The sequence below is a fragment of the Leopardus geoffroyi genome, chromosome C3 (genome assembly GCF_018350155.1).
Source record: "Leopardus geoffroyi isolate Oge1 chromosome C3, O.geoffroyi_Oge1_pat1.0, whole genome shotgun sequence".
Taxonomy (NCBI): Eukaryota; Metazoa; Chordata; class Mammalia; order Carnivora; family Felidae; genus Leopardus; species Leopardus geoffroyi.
In genome coordinates, this window is record NC_059338.1 from 2740492 (window position 1) to 2761311 (window position 20820).

The following is a 20820-nucleotide window of genomic DNA, read 5'->3' on the forward strand; positions in this document are numbered from 1 at the left end:
CCCGGAGCCCTCGTCTCTCCCCTGCCACCACCTCTCCCCCGGTGACTCCGGCTAAGTCTGACGCCGGAGCCTGGCTGTGCTGAGCCCGCGTCTCCAGTCCTGAGCCGACACCCTCACGCGGCCGCCTGATGAACAAGGGCTCTCGGAGGCACAGTCACCTGTGGGAAACCCGATTCCTGTCTCACGGGGACCCTCCCCCTCCCCGGCTCCTCCATGGGCTCTGGTGACCTTTCCAGCTCCCTCGGGTCCACCGTCCGCCCACTGGCTTCAGCAACACCTGGAGGTCCCCTCTGCTCCCTCGTTCGCACCACCGGCAGCCCGTGTGTCCCCGTATGTGCCCTGGTCTCTGCACGAGGTCCTCGCTGAGTGCCCGCGTCCTACTCTGGCGCTCGGCCCCAGTTTCCTGCAGGTCCAGAACGCGGACCAGAACCCGGTACCGCCTCGTCCCCGGGACCTACCTGTGGGGCCGGCCCGTGGGCGCCCCCTTCCCAGCATCGGGGGGCCTGGGGGCTGACCTAGCAGCAGAATCCAGGCAGAGGAAGGAAGAATCTGAAGAGGAAAGACTGAGGACCCTGAGGGCACCCCACCCCCAGCTCTGGGACCTCGGGCCCAGGGACACTGGTTGTTCTGCACACAGGGCACAGTCAGCCTGAGAGATGCTTTATTCTTCGCCTCGGGCCAGCTAGGAAGACACACCAAACTTCAGATCTGCAGGGGAGGCCTCAAGGCCCAGAGAGCCAGGCCGGGTGGGGGCAGGAGAGAGAGGAGGCGCTGGGCTCACGGGTGGGAGAGACTCGGTGCCGACCTCCACCTGCATCGCCCTGTCCTGCCCGTCCCTGTCGTCAGCTGTCCAGCAGTGAGGTGGACGAGGTGTGGGCCGCCTCTGCTCTCCCAGCAGGTGTGTGCAGGCGGGTGTGGCCCGGACCAACAGCCTTGATCAGGGGGGTGTGGCAGCAGCAACCACCCCCCCCCCCCCGCCCCGGAAACCCAGTGTGTCCACGGAGCAGGGCCGGAGGGGGGCGTCCTCCACGCGACTCTCATCCAGGACACCCAGGAATGAGGGGCAGGAGAGGAGCGCACCTGCAGCCGGCCCTGTCCTCTGGTGCCTCAGTTTCCCCTTCCTGGGCTATGGCCCTTGGAGAGGGACAACTTGTGAGTGGGGGTGGGGCCATGGCACCTTTCCCAGCGGTTCTGGCAGGTTAAGGGCCGCCTGTCACCCCACTCTTCCCTGCTCTCTACTCTGCCCTCACCCCCAGCACCCACCCCCTGTTCCCTGGCTCCCAATGAGCCCCCGGGGACCCGCAGCGGCAAACACAAGAGGGACAGACAAGGGCCAGCCCCAGGGAGCGCGGGGGACAAGCTGACTGCGCACCCTGCATCCGGCCCCCAGGAGTCTCCCTATGTCCTTATAAACTCCAATGTCCCCGTCCCCAGACGTGAGCCCTTGCCCGCCTCTCTCCAGTTGGACCACCTCCCTAGGCAGCAGGAACGGGATGGCCGAGTTGGCCTGTTCTGGGGGTGCACACAAGGCCGGTCACAGAGCCTGTGGTCTGTCATCTGCGGCCCCTCCCACTCGATCCCGACCTTCTTCCCGCGAGTCCTGGTGCGGGTGCCGGCACCTCTGTAGAGCAGGTGGGGAGGAGAGAATCGCGGAGCCACAGGGGGTCCCGGAGAAGGCGCGGAGCCCCCTGCACAGGGCCCTGCACGTGGGGGACGCTCGAGGCCTGTGCCCCGCATCCCCCACCCTCCATGACGATGGCCGGGCTCTCCGGTGAGACGAGATGCCCCCACTCTGTCTGCTCCGTCCGCGGGACTGACCTGCTTCCCGAGGCCTGAACTGCTTCCACCAGCCTGGGAGCTCCTCTGGGACGAGGACTCAGCTCCCTGTCTCTCCCTGCCCCTGTGCTGCACACAGTAGGCGCTCATGACCTGTGTGTGCAGGCCAACCCATGGTGAAGGCTTCTTGGCAGGAAGTCTCCAGAGGCAGTTCGGTCCTCGGCCGCCAGGTGGCGGTGGTGGCCGGCGCTCAGGGCCTGGAGGGAGGCTGCTCAGAGCGACCGGGGGGGGGGGGGGGGGGGGGGGGGGGGGGGGGGGGGGGGGGCAGGGCAGGTGGTGCTGAGGGGGGCGGGGCGGCGGAACTTGTCCCTTGGAGCCCAGACCCAGCACAGGGCAGAAGGGGGAGATGAGCGCCAGACATACTGGGAGGGGGGGCAGGTGGCAGGGGGGCAGTGTAGACATAAATGTGCAGCCAGGAGTCAGGGATCAGGAGCCAAAGCTGGAAGGTAGGAGCCCAGGTGAGCGGTGGGGGGCAAGGTCGCGAGGTAGGAGGGCTGCGTGGGGGGGGGGGAGGGTAAGGGGGAGGGCGAGGATCTGAGGGCGGTGACTGATTGCGGAGGGGAGGTGGGAGGGGTATCTGGGGCTAGGAGGGGGTGGGTGACCGCTGGGAAAGGGGGATCCCTGGAGTATCCTGGGTCTGAGGTCCGAGGTCCTGATCTAGGTTTCTGGGGTGAAACAGGCTGGAGGGCAGAGTGGGGTGCCTGCCCCATCCCCTGAGACAGACCCTGAGAGGTGAGGGCCGATCCCGGGGGAGGGAGATGGGACGCAGGGGATCCCTGAGGTCGCAGGTCATGGGGGTGATACCTGGTCCTGAGAGAAGGTTTGCTCCCTGGAAGAGGAGTCGCTGAGAGCTCAGAGCCTGGAGCCTGCCTCGGATTCTGTGTCTCCCTCTCTCTCTCTTCTTTCCCCTGCTGGCCCACTCTCTGTCTCAAAAAACTAAATATACATTTAAATAATTCAAAGGGAAAGTCTAGGGGTGCCTGTCTGGCACAGTGTGTGGAGGGCGAGACTCTTCATCTGAGGGTGGTGAGATCGAGCCCCACGTTGGGAGCAGAGCCTACAAAAAAAAGTAGTCTAAGGTTTGTTAGGTTCAATTAAACAAAATGAATGACACAGGAAATCAATTGTTCTGTGTTGTCTCCGGAAGGTGGCTCCCGATGACAAAGATCACGTTTTACACATATGATTAAAAATCCTACTCTTTCCATAAGTTCGCCTTTGGGGCCCCTGGGTGTTTCAGTTGGTTACGTTTCCGACACTTGATTTCCGCTCAGGCCATGATCTCACAGATCAGGGGTCGGAGCCCCGCATTGGACTCTGTGATGAGAGCCTGGAGGCTGCTTGGGCTTCTCTCTCTCTGTGTCTCTGTGTCTCTGTCTCTCTCTCCATCTCCCTCTGTCTCTCTGCTGGGTGCTCTCTGTCTCTGAAAATATTTAAATAGACTTGAAAAATTGACTTGCCTTTTCCAGAACCTCATGTAGCTGGAATCATACAGTGTGTAATCTCTTCAGATTGGCGTCTTGCATGTGGTAACAGGCATTTACGTTCCCCACAAGTCTTGTTCTTTTTAGTGCTGGGTGACGTCCCATTGTCTGGATTTAGCTGTCTGGATTTATTTATTTATTCATCTAGCGCCAGACCTCTTGGTGCTTCCAGATCTTGGCAATGATGACCAAGTTGCTAAAAGCATCTAGATGGAGGTTTCAGTCTGAACTAAGTTTTTACCTCCTGTGGGCAATTACCCAGGGTGAGGCGGCTGGGTCGTATGGTAGGAACATTCTGGGTTTGTAAGAAAGCACCAAGCCGTGTTCCAAGGCGGCTGCACCATTTCGCTTTCCCAGCAGCAGCGAGCGAGGGCTCCTGGTGCTGCACCTCCCTGCGGCACCGGGTGTAGACGGTGTGCAGACTGCGGTCATTCCCACAGGTGCAGTGGTATCTCACTGCTTTGATTCCATTTCGCTGATGACATATGATGTGGGGCATCTCTCCTGTGCTTTTTGCCATCAGCGTGTCTTCTCTGGTGAGGTGTCTGTTAGTGCCTTGGGCCTCTTTTCATTGGGTTGTTTGTTTTGTTAATGTTGAGTCTGGAGAGTTCTTTATATATGTTGGCTAATACTTCTTTATCAGCTGTGTCTTCTGCAGATATTTTCTCCCTGTCTGTGGCTTGTCTTTTCCTTCCCGGGATTGCCTTTGCAGAGCAGAACTGTTTCATTTCACTGAATTCCTGTTTACGTCATCTTTCTTTCACGAATCGTGCCTTTTGTGTCTTTCTGAAACGTGTTCACCGGTCCCAAGAACATCTAGATTTTCCTATGTTGTCCTGTCGGAGCTTCCCAATTCTTCGTTCATATAGAGGTCCTGATCCGCTGAGTTAGTTTTTGGGAAGGGTGTGAGCCGTGTGTCTCAGTTCTTTTTTTTTAGCACGTGGACGTCTGGTAGTTCCAGCACCATTTGTTGAAGAGACTGTCTTTCGTCCATGGTATTGCCTTTGCTCCGTGTCAAAGATCAGTTCACCGTCTATACGTGGGTCTATTTCTGAGCTCTCTATCCTGTTGCACGATCTGTTTGGTTCTTCTCACCAAATCCGTGGTGTCTTGATGGCTGTAAGTGTGTAGGAGGTCTTGAAGGAGGGGGTGTCAGTCTTCCAACTGGCTCTTCTGCAACATAGTGTGGCCTCCTCTGGGTCATTTTCTCTCCATGCAAACTGCGGAATCACGTGACCGATGTCTACAACATAACGTGCTGGGCTGCAGATTGTGGTTGACTGAATGTATAGATCAAGTTGGGAATTTGGATATCTAGACAATATTGAGCCTTCTTATCCATGAACATGGTCTGTCTCCCCATGTACTTACTTGTTCTCTGATTTTGTTGATGAGAGTCTTGTAGTTTTCCTCATAAAGTTCCTTGCATATTTTGTGATATTTATGCCTCAACAGTTCACTTTTGCGTTGTCAGTGTAAACGGTACCGTGCATTCCGTTTAAAATTCCATTTCTTCGTTCCTGGTGTGTAAGTGAGTCTTTGAACGTCGAGTAGAAACCTTGTGTTTCCTGTAACCGTGCTATCATCCGTCATCAGATGCAGAGTACTTCTTGTTGTGTCGATTCTTTTGGACGTTGTACATGGAAACCCACGTCACATGTGTGCAATGATGGTTTTATTTCATTCTCCACAGTCAGTGTACCTTTTATTGCATTTTGTTGTCTTATTGTGTCAGCTAGGACTTCATGTACAACCCTGAGAGAGGGTGTGGATAGGAGCCATCCTTCCTGGTTCCTGGCCTTAGAGGAAGCATTTCCCGCCTGTAGGCACTAGGTATGATGGTAGCTGTGGTTTTTGTGGAGATGATCTTTATCAAGTTGAAGAAATTCTCCTCTGTTCCTAGTTTCCTGTGAGTTTATCATCATGAGTGGGTGTTGGGCTCAGTTTCTTTTGGAATCAGAAGTCAATAGAAAAAAGTAATTTTGGGGCGCCTGGGTGGTGCAGTCGGTTAAGCGTCCGACTTCAGCTCAGGTCACGATCTCGCGGTCCGGGAGTTCGAGCCCTGCGTCGGGCTCTGGGCTGATGGCTCAGAGCCTGTAGCCTGTTTCCGATTCTGTGTCTCCCTCTCTCTCTGCCCCTCCCCCATTCATGCTCTGTCTCTCTCTGTCCCAAAAATAAATAAAAATAAACGTTGAAAAAAAAATTAAAAAAAAAAAAAGAAAAAAGGAATTTTGTGGACTGATAGCAGCTAGGCTGTTAACACTCATCTGCCCGGGTGGACCCCGTCTTCCTGCTTATTGGGACACAGAGTAAGACCAAACCCTTGTACCAACACAATAGCATGCATACCTTCCAAGCTGCCGAGGGCAATTTAGAACAAACTAGTCTAAAGTAAAGGAACCCAAGTCTGTTTTCTATACTTATGGGAGGCAGAGCAGCTCCAGGAAAGACCAGGTCCCAGAGTCAAGCCAACACGTAGGTTGCTACATGAGAAGCCGCAGGCTTTCTGGAGGACACGTGATCGCCCCACTGAAACACGTGGGTGGCTTGTCTGAAGAACGTTGGCGAGTTGTCTGGAGCTCCGTTGGTGCGACTGCTGAGCCCCAAGCCCCTCTGGGAAGACAGGCGGTTGTGTGCTCGTTCTCCATCGGGCGGTTGCTGCTGGCACACTGTTTCTGGTTGTCACCCGTGTCTGGAGGGGCAGGTGCTCTGGTCCCTGTCGAGGCCCCGACCGCTTCCATCACGGCCCCCAGACCCCGTCCCCAGCAGCAGGCACGTGTCCAGGCTCAGGGAAGACTTCCTTCGTGAGCCCGAGCACCTGTCCCTACACCCACCCTGCACCTTGGCTCCCTCTGTGCTCTGTTTCTGGAAAGCGTGTCCCCTCCCCTCCCCTGTAGAGAGGAATGCGGGCAGGGTTCTGAGTCCTTGGGCTGAGGGTCATGATGTATGTTACCTGCTCCCAGTCTGCTTCCAAAGTTTCGGGACGTGGCCGAACGTGGGAGAAGCAAGCCCCACGGTGAGCAGGGCTGGAGGGGCTGGCAGGTGTGTGACTGAGGCATGGTGGGGGGAGGCTGTGGTCAGCAGGGGCCTCTGTGAACCTCAGAGCCTGCAGAGTGGCAACCACAGGGCCTGTTTCCTCTGTCTGGGGGTGTGAAAAAGGAGAGAGGCTGTCCGGGGGCAGGCCTGGCCGCCCTCCCCCTTCCCCTCCAGTGGGGCTTCTCAAGGTCAGGAGGGACTGAGGTCTGGACAGACCAGTGGCCTATGAGCCTGAGATGTGGGCCTGGCCCCGCCATGTCCCGGCTTCCAGACCGTGGGCTCATCAAATAACCTAAATGGGCCCCGATGTTACTCATCTGTAAAATGGACGCTAATCTTGATATCTGCCGCCTCTCGCAGGGACCGAGCCTGGGAACCGCAGAAACCAGACACGCTGTGCACGGGTGACGTTAGCTCTTGCTGCCCAGGATGGCGGCGAGTGACAGAGATCAGTATGTGGGGTCGAAATGTCCCTGGTGGGGTGCCGGCGTGGCACGTGTGTTGGCGGCCCCTCCCGTGTCCCTGACCTGCAGCTGCTGGGGGTTCCCTCCGGGGCCCTGGGCCCTGTCCCCCACACAGTGGTTTTGGTGAGCAGACATTCTTCCCCCGAGGCGCTCCCCGGGGGTGCAGGGACAGGGACAGGGGCATTGCCGACTTGCTCCCCATCACGCCGAAGTGACCAGTGGTGAGCTGCCCGGGTGGGGCCTCCGTCCGAGGAGTTTCTAACCGCGAGGCCAGGGACTGAGCCTTCTGAAGGACCGTCCCCGTTACGGGACAGGAGCGGGGGAAGAAGGCGGTGTTGATGCTCTCTTGTCCGAGGAGCGCAGAGCAGGTCGGGGAGCCCAGAGTGGACGGGGTGACTCTTGGAGGCCACAACGGTGGGAAGGGACGGGGGCTGGGATGTTGGGTCTCAGAGATCACGGTTAGGAGTCCAGTCCCTGCTCCGCCCTGCTGAGTGACCAGCGATGGTCGTCCAAAGCCTTAGGATGGGCTTCCACATCCCCAGAAGGGACTTCCCAGCCCATAGGCTGACTACCTTCAGTTCGTGTCCCCGGCCATCCTGGGGTCCAGCCTTAGGATCCGAGGCTCTGAGCAGCTGGGGGGAGCCTCCGTGGGCGGGGAAAGGGCACGGCCGGGGGGGAGTTATGGGGCTGCTCCCCCAGGGTCCACGGGAGACAAGGTTCTCAGAGGTCGTGGGGCCCCGTCTGGGGAGAAGAGGCCTGACCCTCAGCAAGTGGCCGTGAGTCTGAGGCAGCCGAGTCTGTGGACGGAGGAGCCCGTCCCTGCCCCCTGCCTGTGTGTGAGAGCGGGCCCAGGGCTGGCAGAGCCTTAGGGGGACGCACTGGTGGGGTGCTGCTCTGTTGGGGGGGTTTGCCCTGTGTGTGGGGGCAGGGCGGGTCTGGGTACCCGGAGGGCCTGGGGTGCCTGCAAAAGGGAAATGCCCGTGTTTGCACTGGGGTGTGGGGTGGGCCCTTCCCACAAAGCGCTTTGTTCTTGTGCTCAGAGCGTCTTCCTTAGACACCTGACAGTTAAGTGCAGAGAAAATCAGAAAGGAGATTTGACTCGTTCAATGGTGTTAAGACAGAGGACAGGCCCAAAGCAGGGGGGTCACTGTGTCCCTGGTACAGTGGTTTGTGCGATTTTGGGCCTGGCTATCGGCTGGCCCTGGGGAGCAGGGCTGCCTGGGTGGAGTGTGAACCCAGGGAAACAGGTAAGGGGTCCCAGCAGTGCCGGCTGGGGAGCTGAGATCACCAGGCTGGTCGTGCCCACAGGACGGGGCGTCTCCCACACAGCGTCTCACCCAGGGGGGGTTCCTATGTTTATTCCACCATCGTTCCCCGAGGGTCACTGCAGTGCCAGAGAGAAGAGGAAGCATCTGAATGGCTTATCTAACCAGCCAGCTTGTCCTAGACAGTTAGCTCCGCCCTTGGGGTGGGAAGTGCCTAAGAGTGTTCTGAGCAGAAGCTCGCCTCTTCTCTTGCCTCTGCCTCCTGGATGTTTCCTCCACAGCCAACTGGGCCCAGACCAAGCCTGAAGGAGGCAGCCTGTGATGGGAGCCCACTCAGAAGACCCCCACCTGTGCTGGGCCTCCCGGCTCCTGGGGTTCAGCAGCCTCGTCCTCAGTGAGTGGCCCGGACTCCCCGGGTGGGAGGCCGGTGTGCGGGGCAGGGAGGCGGGGGTCCCGTGTGTCTGATGTCTGTGGGGAACAGCCCGAAATACCAACTCTGTCAGGGAGCACGAGGGGGGCATCTGGCTCTGAGCCGGGACCCGCCTGGCACAGGGGAGAGGCTGCCTCTGCAGCTATGAGGGGAGCAGGGGGCCGACCCAGGGTCCCCGTCGGAGCTGGTCCCACTTCTGGGACGAGAGGAGGGCACGGACACAAGGAACCAGGAAGGGAGGGCGGCCTCCGGAATTTGAGGGTGTCTGTGCCCACTTGCTGGAAGGGTGTGGATGGAACAGAGGGCGCTGATAATCAGGGCCCCGGCTCAGGGTGAACGGCGTGACGGGAAGGGAAGTAGCAGGTCCCAAAAGGGAACTGAAAGAAAGACTGTCTTGAGGAAACCCAGATACTCCCGTTAGCACTTCCCCGGAGACCATCCGCCTTCGAGAAACAGACGAAATTAAAACAAAGGACAAGACGGAGGTCTCGAGAGCCGTGGATTCCTGGGAATTTCATTTCCTGCCATGTTTTGCTTGAGTGTCCTGGCCTCTCTGGGGGAGGGGGATGCAGGGGTTCTAGGAAATTCTCGAACCTGGGGCATCTGTAAGCAGGGCGTCTCTCATCAGACATGAGGTTTGTGGGGACCTGGGGGCTGAGTTGAGCGTCCGACTCTTGATTTCGGCTCAGGTCATGATCTCAAGGTTCACGGGTTAGAGCCCCCTGTCGGGCTCTGTGCTTTGTCAGCCTGGACTTGTCTCTCCTCCCGTCTCTGTCCCCACTGCACTCATGCTGTCTCTCTCTCTCAAAATAAATCAATACATTTAAAATTTATTTAAAAAAAGAAAAGAAAATGAGCTTTGTAAGGCGTTGACATCTCTCTGATCTCAGTATTTTGGCCACAACAAAATGTAGGCTTTCCCTTTCTTTTAATTTTAATTAACTGGAAAAATATGTGAGATTACGTAGAGTTTTCTCCGTCAACATCTGGGTTGGAAGATTATGAGGGAAAGAAGGAAAGAAAAATGGAAGAAAGAAGGAGAACGAAAGGAAGGGGGGGAAAGTAAAAATTTATGTTCATTGCTGAATATTAAATTTTATCTTCTTCAGGGCCTCCTGGGTGGCTCAGTCGGTTAAGCTTGGGACTTCAGCTCAGTCATGATGTCACGGTTGGTGGGCTTGAGCCCCATTGGGTCTCTGTGCTGACAGCTGGGAGCCTGGAGCCTCCTTGGGATTCTGTGCCTCCCTCTCTGTCTGCCCCTCCCCCGCTCTCACTCTGTCTCTGTCTCTTGAAACTAAATCAATGTAAAAAAACCAAAAAACAAAAAAATAAAATAAATGTTATCTTCTTAAATAATACCTGGCTCTCTGGATCACAGCCACCTGTGTCCCTGGCCGTCTGTCTTTCTGTCCTTCTGTCCTTCCTCTCTGGGATTAGCACCTTCTGCTGATCTGAGAGGTCTCACTGCCTTCCTCCCAGCTTGAGTCGGCTTCCGGCCTCCTGAAGCCCAGGCTCACCATCCAGCCTGGGGGGCAGGCCCTCCCCTGCAGCCTGAGGGCTAAGCCTCCTCCCTCCCTGGTTCCCTCCTTCCCAGCAGGTGCCCGAGGTCTTGCCCTGCCACAGGCGGACAGGCACCTGGGTGCCCTTTGCCGGGAGAATAGCTGGGGCGTGAGAGCCCAGGACTGCTGGGAGCCGCTGAGAGTGAGCCCCTGCGCCGGGCAGGGGAGGGCAGGGGGAGAGGTGCAGGCAGCTCCCTGCAGGGGAAGCCCTGGGCTGGGGGAGAGGGAAGCCGGCTCCATGGGCAGCAGCCCAGTGGAGAGAAATGGGGAGATGCCCACACCATGTGGAGCCACAGTATCCGGCCCTCCCTCGTCTCTAGGACGCTGCCCCCCCTGCACAGGTGTGCTCAGTTTCCTGCTGCGTGGACTTGACAGGGACCATGGAAACCAGCTGCCGTGGACACAGCCGGGAGCTTCATGGCTCTGAGCGGAAGGCCCGAGGGGACTTTGGCTCCCGTGGCCGCCTGTGGGCGGCACCATGGGTGTCTGTCTCCCGGGAGCCCGTCCCTGATCCCGGGAGGAGACCCCGAGAGGGCAGCTGGTGGGGAGCACAGGGCTCCATCTGGGACGGGGCGGACCCCAGTTGTGCTTGCCAGGAGTAAGCATCGTGGTGATGGGAACAGCTCACGCCTAAGGGAAAGCTCTCGCCTTCTGACACCCTGGCATCGGTTCCCTGAGGGGAGCGCGGTCATTGTCTCTGAGTCAGAGACTCAAGGAGAAGGCAGGGAGCTTACATGACTGCCCGAGGCCACAGGCTGCAGAGAGCGGAGGACTCCCGCCTCCCGGACCCTCCCCCGGTCCCCACCACCCTGCTGCAAGGGACCTCCTGGTCTGAGACCCAAGCACAGTCCCTTCCGGTCACATTCACACACCAACACTGCAATCGCAAAAGTTCTAGGAGGCATCCAGACCGAGTTCAAAGCACACTTTTGCTGGGGGGGGCCGATGTTTTTCTGCAAGACGTAAAACCAATAAGCCTTACAAGTAACAGGTACATCCAGCTTCTTGAGGCTGAGAGCAGGGCCAGAGTCCACAGACAGAGGTGATGTGCACGTTGGAGAAGAGTTACGTTATGTGTGTTAGAAAACAGGCTGATTCTCTTATGACAGGTGCGGCGGCTCCTACAAACTAATGGGACACAACAAGCCAAGGGCACAAACAGATCCAAACCGCAATGGGACGCAGCAGCTGGCACGTGGGGACAGGGACCGGCCGTCCGGGCCGGGCAGCCTCAGGCGGGATGCAGCCGCCTGCTGTCGGAATGAGGGAGTTAGTGAGGACATCATTGCGTAGAAGGATCTGGAATCTTCTACAAGCACTACTGGCCTGAGCCCTTCTCTGGGTTCTCTGCTTCCTGGGAGAGCCAGGAACCATGTGAGCACAGCCAGGAGGCAGGCCCCGCGTGAGGACAGCTCACGGACCTGGAGAGGGGTCTGGGGCCCTGGCAGGCAGCGGTCCCCCAGGCGGTCCTGCCCTGCTGCAGGGGACACATGGGTCTTCCTTTCAGGACAAGGTCGCTCTTTGCCCGTCCCCTTCTTTCCTATCCCGGTCTCCAGAAGGACCCAGGGTATCAGGTCCCCTGGGCTGTGCCGCATGGGGCATTTTGGGGTCTGGAGGGGCGGCCCGGAGGCCCTTGCCTTCTGGTCACGGCTCTGCAAGAGGTGACTGAGGAAGGACATTGAGGGTGTGTCGGGGACCGGCTGGGGAAGCGTGGTCTTCATGGCAGGCACAGCAGAGCTCACCTACCATTATCTTCTCCCACATTTTTTAGTTCTGGGTAGGTAGGCAGGGCCCTGCGACTAGGTGGCCAAACCCATGAGCAGAGATCATGCCGCTTCTGGAGGGAGAGAAACCCCCACGGGCGATAACCCTGTGTGCCTTCCCTGCTGTGGCCCCGAGGGGTGCAGCCACCAGGGTGTGATGCCTCTACCTTGTGTGACAGGACCCCTCTTAGTCTCAGAATCTCCCCTTGTCTCGGCCCCTGAGCGACTGGAGTGCGGGTTCCCGTAGCACAGCCTCCCTGAGCCTGACCTCGGGCCACTCCGCTCCAGAGCAAGTCACAGGGCGCGGCCCCCAGTCCAGGGCCAGGGCTCCCACAGCGTGTGGGCAGCCACGGTGGAAGCTGCCTCCTAGGCTGGGCACTTGGCATCGGCCCAGATGTGCTCGGGGCTCTTGATCCGTGATGTCGTCACGTCCAGACTCTCAGAGTTAGGCGGCGAGGACACTGGGAGACAGCAGATCAGGACCGGGTTCAAGGGGACGTCCCACTAGGACCAGGACCCGATTCCAGCATGACTCCAAATTCTTGCTCTGTCCCACCTCCCGGAGTCAAGGGAGTCTACTGGGCGGATTTCATGAGCGCCATGGGTTCTAGGGTTTTCTCCTTATTCTCAATGACAAAACACTCACCGTGTCTGTTTCCAATGCCCTAGGCGCCTTCAGCACTGTGGTCAACGGTTCTGGAACCCATGGATCTCAAGTGGACGATTCTGGAAACGTGGTTTCTGTGAAGGGAACTCAAGGAAGTTCTGTGTCGTTTCATGTGACCCGAAGTCCAGAATCACTTCCAGGACTCAAGCTGGAGACGATTTCTTGGGCCATTAAAAACAAGTCCGACTACCTACTTCTCCTGCAAGTGTCTTCTGGGGAAGATGTTCCAAAATGGGTCAACTTCCAGGACAAGCTCGAGAAGAGGGTCCATGTGGTCAACACCACGACCCTGAGGATTGACAACCTGACCCTTGAGGACAGTGGGCAGTACTGGGCTCGAGTCTCCTTAACTGGAGGAAGAGAAACGAACCGGTATTTCCACCTCACTGTCTACGGTAGGTGGTGGCTCCTCCCCCAATACATACTTACCCACTTCTTTTGTCCCTGGGAGTGTCCCTGGCCCCCCTCGCAGGACCCCTTCCAGACCCCAGACCTGAGGCTCTGGCTTCTCCCTTGAAACTGGACGCAGTGTGTTCACCACAAGTCGAGGCAGAGCCGAGATCACGCCTGAGGCTTCACCCAATGGCTCCCGTCCTCACAGCCACTCGCTGTGTATTTGGGTCAAGTCTGTCTTATCTGTAAAGTGGATTCACCATCCTTGGGGGAGGATGCCAGGGCGACAGTGAGATTCCGCCCAAGAGAGCATGAGGCGCGATGCTCCCCACTCACGTGACCCTGTGTCCTCTTGTCCCTCCTCCCCAGAGCCCATGCCCCGCCCCCAGATCCTGGCCGAGACTCCATCCATCACACCAGACTGGTGCAATGTCACCCTGGAGTGCCATGCCCCGGGAACCAGAGAGGACGTGAATGTGTCCTGGGAGAGCAAGGTCCTCCCCAGGGAGCTGGAGCAGAGAGGGGTCCCAGGACCGGCCCCCAACCCCTGGACCCTGGCTCTGAAGCTGCCCCTGAGCCAGCCCAGCCCCAGCATCACCTGTGTGGTCAGCAACCCGGGGGACCGGAAAACTGCCACCCGGGACCTTGGGGAAGTCTGTGCCCACGGTGAGTGCATCCTGTCAGAGGGGAGGGGACTCCCGGAGCTCAGGTCCCCCTGGGTGAGGGTTCCGGGCTCTGTCCCCCATGTTTAGGTCACCTCCTGCCACCGTCACCCGTCCAGGAGGCTGGCAGGCACGTCCCGCTTGCTTGTGCCTTTCGGTGTCTCTCTCCTGCTCCTCTGCACCCCTCACCCCTGCTGGTCCAGGCAGCCCCCTTGGGTACCTCACCCCTGCCTCATCCTTCAGTCCTTGTGTGTCCCGGGAGGTTTCCAGCAAGCGAGGGGGGAGGGTCAGTGGTCGGTGCCACCTGAGGGAGGCCGAGCCAGCCGCGGCCTGCAGGGCTCAGGCGTCGGGGCTCGTGTGCCCGTCCCCGGTCTCGGGGACACGCTTCCCGCCCAAGTGCTCGCCTGGATTCCCGGATGTGTCCTGGGCTCCCCAGGTTTCAGCCTCTGGCCAGGCTGCTCCTTCTTCCCCCAGACTTTCCAGTCCCGCGTCCTCCCCTTCCCCACTTACTCCCGTCCAGGGACCCCTTGCGGTCCCCCTGCAGCTGCCCCACCGTGTGTGACCCTTGCCGGCCCACAGGAGCCCACGCTGGGGTCCCGTCCAGCAGGCACTGACCTCGAGCGGGGCTCCTCACTTCGTTTGCTCAGGGCCCTGCAGGAGCTCCCCCTGAGCCGCCCTCACCCCTCGCCTCCTCTCGGGAGCACAGGGCCCCCCCCCCCCCCCCCACCGAGAGCTGATGCTGTGGCCAAGGGCACCGGAGGGGGGGGCTGCGGCTGCTTCTGTTTGCCTTCCTGTCCCACCTCGGCCTCCCCACCTGACTTGCTCACTGTCAGCGTGTCCCCGAGTGAGCAGCGACCGGTTTCCCTGTGTGCCGCCTCGTCCCTCCACCCCATCGTCCCCCTGCTGCCTCAGCATCCCTGAGTCCGCGGGGAAGCTCGTCCCTCAGTGACCCCTAACCCTCTGGAGGAGCCTCCTGCCTCCCGCTCACCCTCCTCCCTCCGGCTCCTCCCTCAACTCAGTTCGGCCCTCCCCTCCGGGAAGCCCTCCCTGGAGACCCGTGTCCCGGCTGTGAACCTCTAGTGCACCGCCATGGCCCTGGCTGGCTGCCTTAGGCCTTTTCCCAGCCCTCCCCCCACGGCTGAGCCGCTGAAGTGCCTGGACCCTGTCCTGTCCCTCTCAGCACCCCGGCCCCAAGCAGGGGCCCGGTGCTGGTTGAGCGACAGGACCTGCCGTGTTCCCCCCTCTCCAGCCGAGACCGGGTCCGTTCACGCGTCTCCACGTGCCTGGCAACGGGCATGTGACGTTGTCTCTTGTCTCATCCTTCTTCACTGTCTGTGTGGGAGGCAAACAGGTTCACATGGGCCGGACGGGTCTGCCCACCTGCCAGCTATCCTGGGGGCTCTTGTGGTCGTGCTGCTGATCCTCGGAGCTGGACTGTTCCTTCTGTGCTCACGTAGGAGGAAGCAGAGCTTGGAGCCTGGGAGAGGCAGGTGCACTTGTCCTTCCCGTGCCCGCGTAACTCCCCCCGCCCCCCGCTGACCCTCAGCTCCCTTCCCCCTGCGTCTTGCTGCTCAGGGATGTCCCTGCAGAAGGCTGGGCGTGACCGAGGAGGGCATGGTGGGGGAGGGTACAGGTTTCCAAGGCTCAGATTCAAGCTCCATCCGTGGGACTCAGGTCCCGGATCCCAGGAAGAGCACAGGGACCGTTTTGTTCGCGTCCACCGTGCGGGGAAGATGTCCCAAGACCACAGGAAGCAGGTGAGGCTTGGGTTCTCCCGCGTCCCTGTGCCTGGGTGTGAGTTTGTCAAACCCAGGAATCAGCAGGTTCTGGCCTCGTTGCCTCTGTATCCCTCTCCAGACAGTGCGGAGTTAACACGGGGTCCATCCAGTGCTGGGTGCTTCGGGGGGAGGTCACGTGAGCGGCATCGCATCTGTGTGGGTCCCTCTGGGGCCTCTGTGTCCCTCAGCTGTGGCAGGAACCCTCTGTCTGCGTTCTAGGGTTCGGGGGAACCACATCTCGAACAGGAGACACCGCTCACGACAGTCTACAGTGAGGTCCGCCACCCAGGCCAGGTCTTGAGGGTGATTTAACTGGAAGAAGCAGGAATCCAGCCTCCCCCCGAGACGTCTGTAGTGCGCGTGATGCCTGCGGCCCTGGTCGTGCCCCCTCCCCCTCTGACTGCTCTCAGCAGGGACCGGATTCATCCAACCTCCGTGAATCTCTATGCGGACCCGTCGTGCACAAGTTGAGCAGAAGACACACATCGCGGCTGATCGAGGGGACCTTCGTCGTTAAATGAGTCCAAAGCTGTGGTCCGGTTCCGCTCAGCCTCAGCCCCTTTGGCAACTGTAAACGGAGCCCACTCTCCCCACGTGTGTGCCCCGTGCGTCGTCCTGTCCGGACCCTCGGCCTCTGGGACCCATCGACATGAAGTCTCAACTTCCAGCCTCGACCGGTTCACCACCAGCCGGCTCAGTCTGTGCTTGAGAGCTGTGTAAAGAGAATACAAAGTCGCACTAGCCAGGGCTTGCTGAGTCCTGGCCCCGTGACGGGCACTGATCTCGTCACCCTTCTCGTTCGTCACTCACTGGGCCCTCGAGACACTGTGTGAGCTGGGTGTCTTTGTGCCCACTTTGCAGACGAGGAGCAGCAGGCCAGAAAGGCTGAGCGTCAAGGCCGCACAGCTGGGGGAGCCCGAGCCGCACCGCAGCCAGTGCCTGGGTCCCAGCCGTCGTCCGGTTTCCCGCATCCTGGGAAACCTCCTCCCTTCTGTGTGTTCGTGCTGACACCTGGCAGGGCTCCTGTTTCTCAGGAAAAAAGCAGAAGTTTCTAGTTCCTACTAGTTAGCTGTCAACTGACTAGTTATTAAAACCTGCCTCTGTCCCACAAGGCCACTGTACCCACCGCATCCCTGGCACCGGGGACCACCCCCCCCTTAATCCCCTTGTGCGCGACCACATGGCCCCACCTGCCCCCGCACACCTGCTCAGGGCCTCCGTGACCGCCCCCGGCCTGGAGCACAAACTGTTCCATGTCTGTTCCGTCCGGCTGGTACAGTGGCCCGTCAGTCCCCTCCCCGTTGGCCTCTATCCTGCCCTCTTGGCAAACTCGCTCACTAGTCTGGGGAATTTTCTGTAGATTCCTGGGATTTTCTACGTAGACAAACATAAGTAATGTGTGTGATCAAGACAGCTTTTCTTTTCCCCTTTCCAATCTATATCTCACTTTATGTCTTTCTCTTGCCTTAGTGCATCTGATGAGACTTTCCCTAGATGCTGCAGAGGAGCGGTGACCACAAGCACCGTTGGCTCGTTGCCAACATTAAGGGACAGCATCCAGTTTTCCGCCTTCAACAGTGATGTTCGCTGTCGGCTTTTCTGTCAATATGTTTGATTACATGACTCGGTTTCATTTTCTCTACCTTCGTTTTTGTTATTTCCTCTCTTCCACTTGCTTTGCATTTGTTTCGCTCTTATTTGTATAGATTTGTAAGATAAATGCTTAAGGGGCGCCTGGGTGGCGCAGTCGGTTAAGCGTCTGACTTCAGCCAGGTCACGATCTCGCGGTCCGTGAGTTCGAGCCCCGCGTCGGGCTCTGGGCTGATGGCTCAGAGCCTGGAGCCTGTTTCCGATTCTGTGTCTCCCTCTCTCTCTGCCCCTCCCCCGTTCATGCTCTGTCTCTCTCTGTCCCAAAAAAATAAATGTTGAAAAAAAAATTTTTTTTAAAAAAAGATAAATGCTTAAATTATAAATTTGGAGCATTTCTCCTTCGGTAAACTGTGCTTTGAGTCATGTCCATTTCCTTATAAGCACCTTGTTCGCGTCTTTTCCCACGTTTCGATGTCTTGTATGTTCATTTCCGCTCCCTTCAAATGTTGAGATAGTTCCCTTCAGGCGCCCTCTTTGACATTGGGCTATGGAGACTTGTCTCGTTTCCTCCGTAAGTGTTTGGAAATTTCCCGTCATCTTTCTGTCATTAAAGTCTACCCGAGGTCTGTCCCAGTCCGAGAAAACACATTATTTCAGGACGCGAGAAATCGTTGACGTTTGTGTTCTGGCCCAGGATGGGACACTGTCTTGGGGGCTGAGAGGGCTCTGCGGGCTGCTGGTGGGGCCGAGCGTTCCTCCGACATCAGCCGGGTCAGGCTGGTTCGTGGTCGTGTTTAGCGTCACGTGTCCTTGCTGACCGTCCGCCTCTGGCCGCGCTGCCGGGACCGGAGTGCCGGGCCCTCTGGCTGCGACGCTGGACGCACCTGTCCCTCCTTTCAGTTCTGCCATTTTGCCACGTGTATTTGGTGCCACGGCACCACGTGCCGTCTTCAGGTGGGCACACGTCGGGGGTTCTCGTCACGTCTCGCCGAACTGACCTCCCATCATTGTCCGCTATTCTCCTTTGCCCCTGGTAACTTCCCGGGCTCTGAAGTCTACTTTCTCTGGTATCATTTAGCCCTTCTACGTTTCTCTGGATTCGTGTTTGTGCGATCTGGTGGTTCCTTTTGTACGTCACCCGGCTGGGCCACAGTGCCGAGAATTGCGGTCAAGTATCATTCTCGATGTTTCCGCGAGGACGTGTGGGATGAGATAAACTGAAAAGGATAAACTCTGGGTAAAGCAGGCTGCCCTCCACAATGTGGGTGAGCCGCTTCTCATCGGGCGAAGGCCTGGAAGCTGCCAAGTCTGACCTCCCCCGAGGAGGACAGATTTCTGCAGCAGACGGTCAGGGGACGAGACCTCCGGCACTGGCTCTTCCCTGTGTGTCCAGGCTGATGACATTTGGCCTGAACCTCAACAGCAGACCTTCCCTTGTCTCAGCCTGGCTCCCCTAGGCCCGCCAGCCTCTCCGAGAATGTGAGCCAAACCTGTACAATGAATCTCTCTAGACTTGCAAGCATCCCTTTAACTCTGCTTCCCTGGAGAACCCGGAGTGACACCACGGCATGTGTGTTCCTATCCTTTGACTGTGAACCCAGCTCTGTCGAGCCAGACGGGAAGTGTGGTCGCAGAGGGAGCTGACCCCCAGCCGTGTGTGCAGCTGCCCGTCTGCCCCCGGCCGAGGCGCCCCCTGGCCATCCCCTGCCTGTCCTGCTCCTACCCTGTCCCGGCGCCCACACTGAAGGCCCCACACAAACCTCTCTCCCCGCTGCGCACTCGGGCCTTTGGTTCTCCCGGCGGCTGATTTTCCTGAGATCCTCTCCCTCGCCCTCTTTTCTCCCTGCTTTTCTCCCACTCTGACTGACCGTCCCAGCGAGAGTCACGGTTCCCTTGTCCCAGGCGTCCACCCAGCCTGAGGGGACTCCCGGGGGACCTTCTGTCCCGGCGGGACCTCGGCCGCTGCGTGAAAACCGTGCCCCGGAACTGGAGGAAGAGGGCGGAGGGGCGAGGGGAGGGAGCCTCGAGGTCACGATGGGACGGTCCCGCCCTGCCTGCTCCTGCTCAGCTGTGGGACAAGGAGAACGGAGGCGGTGGGGTTGCTGCTGCTCGCGGGAGAGGATGTTCCTGTGCCGAGTGTTTTAGAAAACGCTGCTGACAACGGTCAAAGGGGCGGCAGGGAGAGGGGGAGGCAGACGAACAGGAACGAACGTGGAGCCGGGAGCCGGGGTCCGGCTCTATCCGCCCGCCTGAAGCCACAGGCCGCCGAGGAAGGCTGGAGGACACTAGAGGTGCAGAGGCCCTGAGAGGGCGTTGGACACGTGGCCTCCGGGGGGCCACCGTCCAGTTACAGGGCTGCAGGACGGGAAGCGAGTGGCTCCATGATGCAGGAGGCGAAATCTGGGTGGATGAGCCCTGGGATGCTCAGTTGACCTCCTTCCCTCCTCCCGCGTCCCCATCCAGGGTGGAGGGGACAGGGCCCCGGTCCTGGCCGGGGCCGCCCAGTGCCAGGGTCCTGGCGCCTCGACTCCCTCTGCCCTCTCCCCCCCTTCCCACCTTCCACATGGGCAGGCTTTAATGGGATAGACCGGATGGTGGGTCCCGGTCAACTCTCCCCCGGGAGCGTCTCTACGAGACTAAAGTTCCTGCCTCCCTTACTTCTTCTGCAAACAGCGACCAGATCGAGCTTGGGTGCGGATCTCTCTCCTGGGTTTGCTTCCCTTCCACACCCGGTCCCCGCACGGCTGGCAAATGCTGCTTGTGCGCGGGGACGTCCTTAGCTTCCGCGTCGTTTGTCCCCCCCTGCACCGTAGGCGATCGGAGGGCAGAAGCCTCCCCTCGCCCTCCGCCACATCCCCCGTCCCTCCTACAGAGAAGCAGTTGAGTACCTGCGGCTGGAAGGTGGCGAACATTTGCCCCGAGAGAATCTGTCCCTCGTCTGGGCTTGTCCGGGAGCCCCCCAGCCCCCTCGTCAGCTCACCCGAAGTTGAGTGTCGTTGTCCCTGCGGACGAGCTACTCAGAGCTGCCCGCTCGGCTCTGCAAAGGGCACCCGCCGGGGTCTCCTAGGAGCAGACCTGCTCGGGGTGCCTCCGGCCGTGGGAACGCGGCTTCTGCGGCTGGGGCCAAGTCTCAGTCCGTCTCCCGTCATGCGGACCCACCACGGGCATCCGGCCTGTGACGTAGCGGCTACCCTGGAGCCCTGGGCCACAGCAAAGCACCAGGACGCGGACCGTAAGTCTCCTGAAAACCAAGGTTCCTCACATTCAGTTACAGGTTCTAGGGGTCCAGTCACTTAGGGAACATCAGCACATCCCTCAAAGTTATTTAAATGTCTCGCGATTTTCATTCTTCTGTATTATTTTCTCTGTTTACCGAATTTTATAGAATCAACGTGGATTATTCTCTTCTGAGCAAACCCATGGGGCATCTGGGGGGCTGGGTGGTTAAGCATCTGATTGTTGGTTTTGGATGAAATCATGTTCTTACCATTAGTGGGATTGTGCCCCTCATTGGACTCTGCAGTCGTCTCTCTCTTTCTTTGTTCCCCTCCCCTCACTCATGAGTGTACTTTCTCTCTTTCAAAAGAAATTAATAAAGCTAAAAAAAAAAAAAACCAAGGAAGAAACCTTTATTTTTCAAGTCTGTATGTCTGTAGCTCTTCAGGCAAGGAGAAACCAGCAAGGAGGTCTGGGACTCAGAGGCAGGAGGGACCTTAGGGGACTGGGCACCAGGGGAATGGGTCAGGGCGGTGGTGGGGAAGAGAGGAGGGAGTGATGGGGTTGCTGGGACAGGGGGGGCAGAGCAGGAGAGGAGCAGGTGTGACCCGGGGCCCAACAGATGGGGACTCCATGTGTTAGTTGGTTTCTCGCCCAGACCCCGATGGTCCAGATCT

General features: G+C 58.8%; 1 protein-coding gene across 6 annotated transcripts in view; it reads left to right on the plus strand.

Moving 5' to 3' along the window:
• LOC123585923 (SLAM family member 9-like) overlaps positions 1–16118 on the plus strand; it is a 44170-nt gene extending 28052 nt beyond the window's left edge. Inside the window, exons 1-6 of one of the 6 annotated variants that reach the window (XM_045454654.1) lie at positions 8336–8479; positions 12501–12899; positions 13267–13563; positions 14911–15044; positions 15239–15316; positions 15557–16118. In XM_045454654.1, coding sequence (XP_045310610.1) covers positions 8407–8479; positions 12501–12899; positions 13267–13563; positions 14911–15044; positions 15239–15316; positions 15557–15649 — 1074 coding nt within the window. In that variant the 5' untranslated portion in view covers positions 8336–8406 and the 3' untranslated portion in view covers positions 15650–16118. Of the gene's footprint in view, positions 1–8331; positions 8480–12500; positions 12900–13266; positions 13564–14902; positions 15050–15238; positions 15317–15556 lie in introns of those variants that run through there. The other 5 variants (XM_045454655.1, XR_006706487.1, XM_045454656.1 and 2 more) reach the window with 5 other exon arrangements.
• Positions 16119–20820: the final 4702 nt, after the last annotated feature.